The sequence below is a fragment of the Podarcis melisellensis genome (genome assembly GCF_964234715.1).
Source record: "Podarcis melisellensis genome assembly, chromosome: 2".
Classification (NCBI taxonomy): Eukaryota; Metazoa; Chordata; class Lepidosauria; order Squamata; family Lacertidae; genus Podarcis; species Podarcis melisellensis.
In genome coordinates, this window is record NC_138529.1 from 59,887,817 (window position 1) to 59,901,105 (window position 13,289).

Sequence of the window (13,289 nt, forward strand, 5' to 3'; positions counted from 1 at the left end):
AGCAAAAAGCACTAGTGACTTGACTCTCTTTGCATACTTACATTGTAATATTATGGACATTTAAGGTATGCAGAACCCTCTCTTAATTTCCTTTTTTGCCACTTCCCCAAACGTACCAAAGCAGCTGTTATCTATTTGGTATGATCTGTGCAGATACGTGCCTCTCTTTATATAATTAATCATAAATATGCATGTTCACACAAAATCATTTCTTCAAAACACTTTCTACAAACAATTCAGACTGAGAACGGGTTGCTTCTAATTTCCGTAATGTTCTGAACAAATGACAAGGGTACATGCAAAAACAGTTTTTACATCTACTCCATCTCTGCAATGCCATTCAGCTACTCAGTATTATGTTTAAAGAAATATGTAGAATATAAAATCTCAACATTTAATAGCCAATTTTCTTCATTCTCCCTTTCAGGTGAGCAGTTAAGTAGAACTACTGACAAAGAATGGCGGTTTAAATATTTCACAGTATTGCCAGAGCATGCTATAGTAGTCTCATGATGGGATTTTGTTATTGAAAGACAGCCATACTTGATTATATATACACATAAAGAGCTTTTAAAAAGGTGAACATTTAAGTGGCTCAAACACACCAAACTACAGAAGACAGAAAATATTTAAAGGAATAAACTTGATCTAAATTGTAGGAAGAAATGACCTAACTCAATTAGCCTCCACTGCTACAACTTCAAAAATAGCATGTATAAGTTTGAATCAATGTTATATAATACTTACATTCTTTTGTGGCAACAAGACCAATGTGCAAATTTAGGTTTCAGGTTTAGTCCTAATACATAATTAATAGATATAGATTCTGGATTCTTAAATGAGTAAGTGCTAGAATTACCTATTTTGAAGCTGCTGTAGATACAAGATAATGATAAAGGTAAAGGTAAAGGAACCCCTGACTGTTAGGTCCAATCGCAGACAACTCTGGCGTTGCAGCACTCATCTCACTTTACTGGCTGAGGGAGCCGGCGTACAGCTTCCAGGTCATGGGGCCAGCATGACTAAGCCGCTTCTGGCGAACCAGAGCAGCACACACAAATGCCATTACCTTCCCACCGGAGTGGTACCTATTTATCTACTTGCACTTTGACGTGCTTTCGAACTGCTAGGTTGGCAGGAGCAGGGACCGAGCAACAGGAGCTCACCCTGTTGCAGGGATTCGAACCGCCGAGCTTCCGATCAGCAAGCCCTAGGCTCTGTGGTTTAACCCACAGCACTAACTAGTAAAGTTATGGAAGCGGCCCACTGGGTCATGTTTTCCCACTGTCTGCCCCATACTTATGTTAGTTCTACCTTTCGGTAATGAAACTGGTCAAAAAAATAACCTTATCACTTGATTTACTAGAATAACATTTCCTATACTAGAAGAAGTTTGCAAATATGTATCTCACTCATTTACGGCCGGGGTGCATTCCTTCATGCATAACCTTCCAGAGGCTATAAGACAGTGGTGGATGGGCAAAAGTGGGTGGCACAAGAGGAGCAATTCTTATCTTTGTACAGTAAGTTACATTCCGACCCTGCAAAGGTCAGAGGCTTCTGCACCCCCACATTGCTCCATCCAGGCAAGCAAGAGGCACTGTCACAGTTCAAGGAAACATTCTAGCCAAGCAAAAGCGCTCAAGGCAGGACTGAGCAGGGCCAATGAGAGGCCTGGCCTGGGATGGGGCCTGACCCAGGAAGAATTGCACAGGGCAGGCAGTGAGGCAGGAGGGGCTGCATCTGGGACCTGGTGGTGGGGTTCTCCACCACTGATTTACCGCGTCTCGTCCCTTTGACATAGGCAGTTTACAAGAGAATGAAATATTACAATTAAGATATTTTAAAATAAGAACTGGAAAAAGTGGAGATGCTAGGTGACAAGGTGACAGTACTTCTAAGTTGGTGAAAATATTACCTGAGCAGAGACGTGTGTGCGCGTGTTAACTATATTTCTTTGACATTCCATGTGAAGGCTTATTATAAATTATGAAGGGCCACCCAGTCATGTAAGCTCCCAGCTCTGGTCTGAAGTGGTCCAGCCCAGGTTTGCCACTTGAGAGAACTAAGCCTTATAAAAGCATTATATTGAAGAAAAATGTTACAAGAGCTTTTAAAAGTGGCCATCTTATTTATTTCCAAACTTAAGAGTATGTGTTTAGACAGTGATGCAAGGCTGCTTTATAATGAACATGACATATCTCACCCAACACTATATAAAAATTAAGCACAAACTTCACTTTTGCTGCCAGTAAGCTATAACCAGAACACATTTACATTCCATTCTCCTCCACACTTCAATCCAGTAATTTTCCTCTTCACTTTCCTTTCAGCAACAAGTTCTTCACAAATGTTTTCCCCACAACCGTGTGTGTCCCCCCCACACTCCATTTCTTGTTATAGGCAAGCTCTCCCTTGTCACCAAACTGATGCAAAGAGTCACTAGAGCTCAGCCCATGATTCCTTTTTCCAATATTAGAGATGAGTCTTAGAATACGATATTAAAAGTATTTGTTAGCATGTGCAGAGTGCCTTTCTGTCACCACTGAACAACAGCAGTCTCCCTCCTCCACACACTTAGCATTCAAGAGCAGTTCAACCCAGGGCTGCTTCTTTAAAAACTGCAAGGTTGATGACTAGACATTTTGGCAGGGCAGACTCCAGAAAACAAGCCGTCCCAACCAAATCAGGACAGCTGAATTCCTGTGATTTGAACTAGTTGCTCCTCACACTGTTGAAGCACAAGCCTCTGGTTGCTCTAATAGCTCCAGTGACACAGCCTTCACACAACTCACTAGAGTCCTTGTGTACTTCTGCCTTCCCCTTCCCCACCTGGGAAAACTTTGTGTGATAATCCTAAGGTAACGCTGAAGCATGAAACAGAGCCCAGTCTCTGTTGCAGTACAGCACATTCAGAAAAGAATGCTCCAATTACTAGATATTTTATACAAAGTATACATACATAATCCTTGAATGCCCCACATTTACAAACATTTATGAAAATATTTTCATAGTGGTTCTGGAAGTACAATGTACATTTTGAAAGATTTAAATCCTATAAAACTAATATACATTAACACTATTTACAGTGACGTTAATTTTTAGGACTAGTTTGTCATCACTTAATTAAGTTATACTGGGATAAATCTGCATATGAATGGGAAACCTCTTTTTTATTAAGCACACATTGAAGCATATATTCTTAGTTAAAACATAGATTTCTATTTTTCTATTTGTAGGTATAATCGATAATTTAGACTCTCTTCAAAGAACAGCTTAATAAAAATGCTACTTTAAGCAAGTCAGAGTTGCTCTGCAACACCTCCTTATACAACTTTTTGTTAAATACATTGAGTTGTATCAAACCCAATGGGAGGAAGGCTGCATCCCTCACCCTGCAGATGTACTATAGAATTACACTATAGAATGAAAAATAGTGCCATAATTATGCATTGATAGTTTTTTAAAAGGAGTAATTTTCTTTCTGTCTGTGTTCAGCTTTAGCAAAAGCAGTCAAGAAGGATTCTTTGCATACTTTACATCTTTAGGTATAGAGATTTAGTAGGAAGTCATTTCAACATTCACAGCCAGTAGAATGTCAGACAACATTATGAATCAAGATTGGGCGGCCAAGATGTCAAACAACTTGAACTTTTAGTCTAGAACTTATTCCTTCACTTGTTCTCTGCTAATCATCTCTTTCTTCCCTCATGTTCCTCTGCTGTTTTCCCAATGCTGAGTGTTAATTTGGGACACCAACCTGTCCTAAGTGCCATCCATACGGATCCTGCTATACAAGTACAGGCGTCCCCCCACTTACATGGGGCTTATTCTGGGCCCCCACATTCATAAGTGAAATCACATAAAGTGGGAAGCACCCTCTGAAAAAACTCTAAATGCATATTTCCCCTTGCTCTCTAGCTCTCTCTCCCACTCTCCACATGACTCTCTCTTCAACTAGAGTTAAAGCTCTGGGGCTGGTTGGAGGCTGAAGGCCACACACGGATGTAGCTGTGGCTGCGCTACCAGCTGTTAGATGGGGAGGCTGAGCAGCCTAACAAAACCCTGCTGCGCATCAGGTCTCTTCGGGGCTTCCTCCACCCTCACTGACATCTTCTTCGGACTCCTCATGTGTCACAAGGACTTTACAGCTTTCTTCCACCATTTCCTGGTATTATTCTATTTATTTATTTATTTATTCATTCATTCATTCATTCATTCATTCATTCACCAGCACTATGCATTCAAGCAGTCGCACATGAGTAGAACACAAGTAAGTGGGGGGGGGAGGTGCCTGTATTAATTATAAATTACGTCCAGGTTCCAAAGGTTTACACACCTAGTTTTAATTGTGCACTGGGACTGAACCTTAGAAAAATCACTCCTGAAAGTCAGGTACCCTGACGACCAATGCATTGCAAGGGGGGGGGGCATAATGTGGTTCTTAGGATCCTGGCCAACAGTTTTACAGGGGCTCTTTAAAGATGTAAGTTTTATTTTTAATAACATACCTGAAATTAAGTTCTACTGAAATGAATGACATACCTGAATAAGCACTCTGGATCGGGGCAATCCATTCATCCAAAAATCAATTCATACACAAATGTATCACAAATGTATCACACAAATGTATCACAAATTCATCAGCTGCTGGCAGCTGCACATAATAAATAGCTACCACAAACAAATTTCATACCACCTCGCATCTCAAGCACAATATTTAAGGGAGGCAGTTCCCATGTTCAGCCGCAAGTCTCAAGTGAAAAGATAGCAATAAATTTACATGCACATCTGGAAAACCCTAAGAGCAAATTCAAAGAGAAGTCTGTAGCAGCAAATGCAGCAACATGATAGAGCTACTCTAAAATGTATTTGTGGACCATTGCCTGAGAGTGCTTATCCTACAAACATCTATTTAGGCTGCAATCCTATATTCACTCACCTGGGAGTAGACCTCACTGAATTCCTTAGGACATACTTCCAAGTAATCTTGCATCAGATTTTGATGTTAGTAAAGTGCTGGTGGCAGAGCAGAACAATGGCATATATAGTCTGACTTTGGTTTTCAGTGGAACAAACAGATGTCCATCACCAAGCCAGAAATCTGCATTGTTTAGAGCTTGCCAATAAGCCTGTTGCACCACCTGGGATTGTCTCATAACTTTGTTCCTCCCACCATATCTAATACAAAGTGTTAGTCTGGCAACCCACCTACACATTCACATAAACATTTTCATTTTAAACCCTAGGTGAATAGTTTTAACTCAAGCTCAAGGTGTGACGAATTACAATTTTTTAGAGCTAGAAAGAAACTGAATCATGTCAAACTGGTGTTTGCCTTTGGAATATGCCAAAGAAAGAGGGCGGGGGACACACAATTATGTATAATAAATGCAGTCCTTTTCATACAGTTCGGTGTTTAAAATAGCCCCTTTCACTTTCTTTTAGAAGTTTCTATTAATTCTGGATGTAGTTATTTATACATAGGGAGTAAAGATCCCTTTTAATATACAGACCATAAAAGCAGATATTTTAATGTCTATTCAAAGGGTCAAGGTAGGCCTCCAACCCCTTTGAATGCCCCCATTTTTAATCAAGTTTTCCATGGAAATGCCAGAGTATGAAAAAAGGGGTCAGGATTTCTAAGAGTGTTTTATGAACTGCTTTAAAAGACACACTAATGCATAAATGCATGCAAGAATTAAGAAAAATTCCCACATGGCACGTTTTGCTTATTCCACCTTACCCCTTGAAATGAAAGCACTGAAAGAGCACATTCAGAGAAGCAGAGTTACATTCAGATGTAAAGATGAAGCAAGAATTCACAAGTTTGCTTCTTCTATAGAAAAGTACAGAAATTAGGAGGTGGAGAGGAAAAGGCCCCGAGAAAAGAATGCTATGTAGGTAAACAACTGCCTCTATATTTTACAGTACTGAAAATGCCAGCAAAATACACTAATATAGCAAATGCATGTAATTGTAAAGATATACATTCAACGCCACTTACAATGGCTTTCTTCTTTTTCTTTGAAATTTATACTGATTATGTTTCAGATGTCTGACAGAATGCCCATAAACTCATTAGAGCTTTGAGTTACTCTAACTGCTCACCTGATGTAGGTTAAAACAGAATAGGTATAGTAACATTTGTTTCAACCCGAGATATGAAGTTGCTTTCATTTTACACTATTAAGCAGATAGTCTTATTTCAACTGAGTAAAATCACAGGCATTACTTTAGAAAAAAAACATGCAGAACATGGAGTTTCTTGACTTGGTTCCATAAACTTACAAGCATTTCAGGCCCAACAGAAGCAAAAGTTCTTTGCCAATGTTAAATCTGCAAAGCTGATCACCGGCATCCTTCAAGTGTTCCTGTCAAAGCATCAAGGCTGCTGTCTGTGTCTGAAGCCAATGTTTGTTCTGTCGACATGGATGAAATGTCATTGATAGATGATGACTGGGAAGGGCTGGTGTTGCTATTCACTGCTGCATCTGTGCTAAGTAAACCAAGCATAAGAAAATCTGAGGCAAGACATGGCTGGAACCATAGATTTTACAGAACTGTATTCATTGTTCTGGTGAATTTATGTGCTTTATTTATGTGCTTTTGTGTTTGATATTATAGTGTTTACAATGGTCCATCTCCCCCGCCCCATCCTCTTGGGATTATTGTGAGCTGCTTTTAACTCAACGCTTGTCATCGAAAAAGCGGAATACAAATATTGTATCAAATCAAACAAATTGATATTTTAGGATTTATAGTATTCTTTCTCCAAACACAAATGGCTTACCGCGGTATTTCTTAAAGGAGTATGTATATGCAATACTGCAAGCTTTCTACTCAAAGGCATCAAATATTTTATAGGAAACAAAAGCCCTGTGCTTTTGAACAAATGAAAACATGTAGTCAGTATGCTGGGAATGAGAGCGTACACACTTATGAAAATGAAATTTCAGTTTCTTCCTTCGGATATTTTTGAAATCTTTGTTTTCTAAAAAAAATATAGCACCCATTACTCCACAATAGACTGGATCTAGTGTGCCCCTCTATAAATGGAAGAGCCCCTTCCATTTGTAAAAGAGGCAGATCCACTGGAGGTTCCTGCTAGGGAAAAGGGGGACATGGTTTGCAATTCTAGGCCACTATACTGCTCCAGAGGATTCATAACCATCTGGTCAGGGTGAATAAAAATCAATTTCTAAAAATAGTAATCCCAAAACTGTAAATTAGAAACAAAGAATTAGAAATAAATAATCTAAATACAAATGTGTTGGCCCCCAAATTAATATCTACATTGAATCAATGCCTCTATTAAATGCACTGAGAAAAGGGTAAATGAAGAACCTATGTGATCATTTCTCAAATACAGTGGTGCCTCGCAAGACGAAATTAATTCGTTCCGCAAGTCTTTTCGTCTTGCGAGTTTTTCGTCTTGCGAAGCACGGTTTCCCATAGGAATGCATTAAAAATCAATTAATGCGTTCCTATGGAAACCGAACCGCCTTCAGACCAGGTCTGGGGACAGTCTGTCCCCCGACCTCTTCTGAAGGCTGGTGGGGGCGAAAGTCTTTGCTTCCCCCCCGCCTGCCTTCCCGGGACAGTCCCGGGGACTTTTAAAATGCTGGCGGGCGGCAGCGAAGCCTTCGCTGCTGCCCGCCAGCATTTTAAAATCGCCCCGGAACAGCGGAGGAATTCTCAGCTGTCCCGGGGCGATTTAAAAGCCCCCGGGAAGGCAGGCAGGGGGACAAAGACTTTTGCGGGCGGGGGGGAAAAGTCTTTGCTCCCCCCCGCCTGCCTTCAAAAGCCGTCCGGGGGCTTTTAAATCGCCCCGGACAGTCCCGGGGCGATTTAAAAGCCCCCGGTTAGGCAGGCAGGAGGGGCAAAGACTTTTGCCCCCCGCCCGCCTTGGGAAGAGGTCCAGGACCTCTTCCCAAGGCGGGCGGGGGGCAAAAGTCTTTGCTCCCCCCTGCCTGCCTCTCCGGGAGAGCGGGAAGGCAGCGCTGCCTTTTCCGCTCTCCCGGAAAGGCAGGCAGGGGGGAGCAAAGACTTTGCTCCCCCCGCCTGCCTTCAAAAGCCGTCCGGGATAGCGGGAAGCGATTCCCTGCTATCCCGGACCGCTTTTAAAATGCTGGCGGTGGGGAGCAAAGCCTTTGGCCCCCGCTGGCCTTCTTGGACCTCTTCTGAAGTCCGGAGGGGGGGAAAAGGCTTTGCTCCCCCCGCCAGCATTTAAAAAAAGGTCCCCGAGATTTCCCTATGGGCTTTCGTCTTGCGATGCAAGCCCATAGGGAAAATCGTCTAGCGAAACGTCGCAAAACCCGAAAAACCCTTTCGTCTTGCGGGTTTTTCGTCTTGCGAGGCATTCGTCTTGCGGGGCACCACTGTATGAAGATTTGCTTTCTACCTACCAAATGCAGACATTTCCTTTTTACTTGATGAAAGCAAACTGCTGTAGTCTGCCTACTAACTACCAAACCTTGCTTTGACTTATCAGTGATGGGCATTTCATGCTTGCTTCCTACTCTGTTTTTGTGAGGCTGGGCTAGGCCAGTGTTAGAAGCAGCGCTGTGTGCACTTAATTTTCACAACAGAACCAGTGCTGTACTTATCTGTAATTTTGCACAGAAAATTAATCTCAGATAGTGCTCGTAATGCCAGGCCATGGGGAACTAGCTTCCATGAGCAAGAGGAAGCTGGGCTTGCATACTCCCTGCCATTCTTCTGCTCCCACATGGTTGGGAAGCAGATTTCTGTCAAGTGTGTCTTTGCTTTTGCCAAGTTTGGTTGCTACTGAAATGAAATCAATATTGCTGCTACTCACACCTGAGTAGGCCTGGCATTGTGTACAAACATGTGCAATATTTGACATTAATTTACAATCAAGTGATGCATACATTTTATGAAATAAGTAAGTAAATAAAGCATTATATGTGAATTGGGCCATTGGATGTGTGCATGAGCCACATCTTCCAGAGAAATCTTCCAGAGTTCTGGTACTTTAGTTGCACTTTCTTGTTCCCTGGACAAGCTTTTTGCTACCAAGCATGTCAGTCAAGATGTAGGGACAGCACCTCACTCATTCATTTCATATTTGCAGTCTGTAGAGCAGGTAAAGGCTATGTGACTGTATTGTCTCCTAGAACAGCAGTTACAGGAAAGAGAAATTCTGCTTCCTTTTTTGTGGTCTCTGTGCAGTCCCCTATGACAACAGTGAGAAGTTCTTACCTGGAGAAGGATGTAGAAATTGTGTCAGCTAAAAATATTCATTAGTGCATCTCCACCAGCATCACCCTATTTTGTGGCATCACTGTCTATACTATAGCAGAATGCCAGGCATATGTCCAAAGAGACTGCCAGGTTGCTATCTTGCCTGCATTCACCACTGATATGAAGAAAACATGTTTGTAAAATTTAAATTTCAAGGTCAAGTAGGTATGAGCCCCTACAGCGTTCCCCATTACATTCCTTGGGACCGCAAGCCAAGCTAGACAGTGCTTCCATTCATCATTGTTACAGGACTGCTAGACAACTTTAAAATAAAAAGGAGAGGGGTGTTGTTCCCCATAAATTTCCTTTCAAAAAGAAGAAGAAGAAGAAGAGTTTGGATTTGATATCCCGCTTTATCACTACCCGAAGGAGTCTCAAAGCGACTAACATTCTCCTTTCCCTTCCTCCCCCACAACTAACACTCTGTGAGGTGAGTGGGGCTGAGAGACTTCAAAGAAGTGTGACTGGCCCAAGGTCACCCAGCAACTGCATGTGGAGGAGCGGAGACGCGAACCCGGTTCCCCAGATTACGAGACTACTGCTCTTAACCACTACACCACACTGGCTCTTGCTCCCGAACAGTTCTATGGAATGTGATCACACCATTTTTGTTTCTCATCATGATGGATCTGCCTGCTGCTGGGAGAGAATACAAGTGATACAAATGTCACTCAGAGCAATGAGGGAAGACTTCCTATTCTCTCCTGAAACCTTAAAGCTACAGAGAACACTTTTATTCCTCAGTGGTGAGGGATGGTGTGTGATGTAGTCCATTGTCACCTGGAGGGTCAGAGGCTCCTCACCTGTGCTTCAGGGGGAAAAGGCATCCCATCCACAGCTCTCAACTTCTTCTATCATCTTTCCCCACAGCTAGAAATTAATATTATAATTCCATGTAGCTCAATTATTTTATTACTAGGTGTTTGTGCACATTCTGAAACAGGTTGCATTGGAACAAGAATTTGAACAACATAACTTACTTGGAAACTTCCGTTGTTAATGACAACAGATTTATAACACAGCACAAAGAGCTCCTGAAGACAAAATAGACTATTGCATCAATGACTAACCTGAAGGTTGTTCTTTTACCAAACCATTCTTATTCCTTTCTTCCCAATCCATTACTTCTTTATATATTAGTTCTACATTTAAAAGAAATGACAGAGGAAGGAGAAAGAGAAGAAAAATTACAAGAGTACTTTTTAAAATCTTGAAACAGTTACTATGATCTGACACAACACTCTCATGCAAACCCCTCCATCGCAAATAACCACCCAGTCACTGTAAAAGCATACTTATGTTTAATTTTTGTTTATAAAGCATCTATAGGTTGCCCTGTGACAAAAGGTTCTCTAGCATCATAGCATATAATAAATCATGGTTACCTTTCCATTCTTCAATGGCATGTTCTCTTTCTTCCAACTGTGCATCGTAGATTTGAGGAGGAGGCTACAAAAAAAAGGTTAAAAATAAAAGTCTTTGAATTCAATAAAACATAGATTAATTCCCAAGATGAAATACAAGTGTAAAAAAGAAACGATCGTTTATTGAGCTGGGAAGTTCTCATGTGTTATTTCCATTGAAACAAACATAAGCTGCATAAGAGAATGTTTCTGTTTAAAAGGCTCTTTATAAACTTTTCATCAAAGCTAGTTTCTACTGTTATCGCATAATTTGCTTTTTTGAATACAAGGATTAGTAAATGCTACAATTAATAGGGTAGCAGCCAAATAAAGGAGTTTTAGTCAATCAATCATTGTACGTAGTTGACAAATCAATTTATCTAGCAATAAAATTTGCACAGGAATATGATCAAATTTTCAACAGAATAAGCAATTTTAAAACTTTTACTCAATTTAGTCAAATTTTCCAGTAAAAATCCCCACAAAGGAGGTCTGTGCTTTTTATTTCATTTAATGAAAAGGCATTATAGCTACCTAGCATGAGTTAACAGGCTTATTTAGTCTCAGCAATATTTCAGTGGCCCTACCTCATCCCCAACATGATCTTAATAGGCTGCTGAATTTTTAGTCACAGAGCTGGTTCTCTCCCTCCCATGGACACTACTATCACAGAACTTCTAAATTCCTTTAGACCGTTTTCCTCCCCTAGATAAAATTTGGAGCTGCCCATAGGAAACAACAGAGAAGCCCGCAATTTTAGCATATATGAGATTAGCAGCAGTATGCCAATCTATACGCAAAGACAGAAGCTCATGCTCCAACTCAGGTCTTATTTGGAATCATTTTTCGTGAACATCCTCCCATTTCAAGCCCTGCATCCTTTAACTAGGTGGGGTTTTTTGGATATGAAAAACCATATGGTATATTTGAAGTGGGGGTGGGGCTTAATATTTAGAACTGCAGAATGTTTTCATGTAGAGTTAATGGATGCATGCAGAATCCTTGTACTCCATTAACTCTACATGAAAACATTCTGCAGTTCTAAATATTAAGCCCCACCCCCACTTCAAATATACCATATGGTTTTTCATATCCAAAAACCCCACCTAGTTAAAGGATGCAGGGACTTCCATATTTCCTGCTACCTTTTTTTTTCTTTGCTAGACATGCTGATGCCAAGTCACAATTATTCTAAAATGCAGGTTTTCCTCCCTTTTTTATGGGCAGCTCTCATGCTCACCCTAGAAGGGAAAAATGGTCTAAAGGAGACAGGGGCGCCGACTTATAAAAAATATTGGGGGGGCCCATACCGACTTATAAAAAATATTGGGGGGGCCCAAGACCTCCAAACCGCTGCTGCTGGGGGAACGAAATGGGCGAGCCCCGGGCTGCCCCGACCTTAAGTGAACCTGTGAGGGCCCGCCCTTTGCGGCAGCCGATTGGCTGCCGCCGTGGGCGGTGAATATTAATGATGTATCATTTTTGTGCTTCATGCTGTGGCCACAGACATGTGATCTGATGGTGAATTTGGGGTGACCCAATGCAAAAATCCTGAGAATCCCTGTGGATCCATGCTTTGTAACCACGTTTTTGCACCATTGCAGCCCCAGGCAACAGTGGGTGTGTGATTTTGGGGGGGCAGGCTGTAGCCATGGACATGCTATGTGCTCTGATGGTGAATTTGGGGTGACCCAATGCAAAGATCCTGAGGATCCCTGTGGATCCATGTTTTGTAACCACGTTTTTGCACCATTGCAGCCCCAGGCAACAGTGGGTGTGTGATTTTTGGGGGGCAGGCTGTAGCCATGGACATGCTATGTGATCTGATGGTGAATTTGGGGTGACCCAATGCAAAGATCCTGAGGATCCCTGTGGATCCATGTTTTGTAACCACGTTTTTGCACCATTGCAGCCCCAGGCAACAGTGGGTGCGTGATTTTTGGGGGCAGGCTGTAGCCATGGACATGCTATGTGATCTGTTGGTGAATTTGGGGTGACCCAATGCAAAGATCCTGAGGATCCATGTGGATCCATGCTTTTAAACCACATTTTAAGTGGGGAGGGAAGGAAAAACGGACAAGGAGCACGAGAGGGGTGTGCAGAGAAGCAGCTGGCTAAGAATGCAGGGGAGGGGTATAACGGCAGGGAGGAAAGGAAGGCAAAAGTTTTCCCTCACCTACCCACCCAAGCCAGCCAGCTCGCACGCTCTCTCTCTCTCTCTCTCTATCTCTCTCTCTCTCTCTCCTGCATGTTTTCAGCCCTCTCCTTGCCTGGAGGGGAGGGGCTTTCCCTGCTCTTTGTTCCGTTTGAGCAAACACAGCAAGGAAACAGAGGAGGGTGGGCAGTAAGACCCTGAGGCAGAATGCAGGAAAGCAGCCGCTTCCTCTTTTTGAGGGAAAAATACGGTAATAATTTTCTTAAATTATTGGGGGGCGGAGCCCCCCCAAACGAATTTTTGAGGGGGCTCGGGCCCCCTCAGGCCCCATGGAGTCGGCGCCTATGAAAGGAGACTGGATGTTGGCAGCCTCTGCAACCTTTTGAATTGCAAGTTTATTCTCCCCCCTGCCTCCTCTACCCTTCTTCTTTTATCCAGTTCTTAAGAATCAAATAAATACAAAT

At 42.1% G+C, this 13,289-nt stretch overlaps 1 protein-coding gene across 4 annotated transcripts in view; it reads right to left on the minus strand.

Moving 5' to 3' along the window:
- Positions 1-5,959: 5,959 nt before the first annotated feature.
- The window catches only part of MAPK9 (mitogen-activated protein kinase 9), a 32,978-nt gene continuing 25,648 nt past the window's right edge, over positions 5,960-13,289 (minus strand). For 3 of the 4 annotated variants that reach the window (XM_081900641.1, XM_081900640.1, XM_081900642.1), the window contains 3 exons: positions 10,653-10,716; positions 10,338-10,409; positions 5,960-6,494 (listed from right to left, as the gene is read on the minus strand). In XM_081900641.1, coding sequence (XP_081756767.1) covers positions 6,352-6,494; positions 10,338-10,409; positions 10,653-10,716 — 279 coding nt within the window. In that variant the 3' untranslated portion in view covers positions 5,960-6,351. Of the gene's footprint in view, positions 6,500-10,337; positions 10,410-10,652; positions 10,717-13,289 lie in introns of all 4 variants that reach the window. The other variant, XM_081900643.1, reaches the window with a different exon arrangement.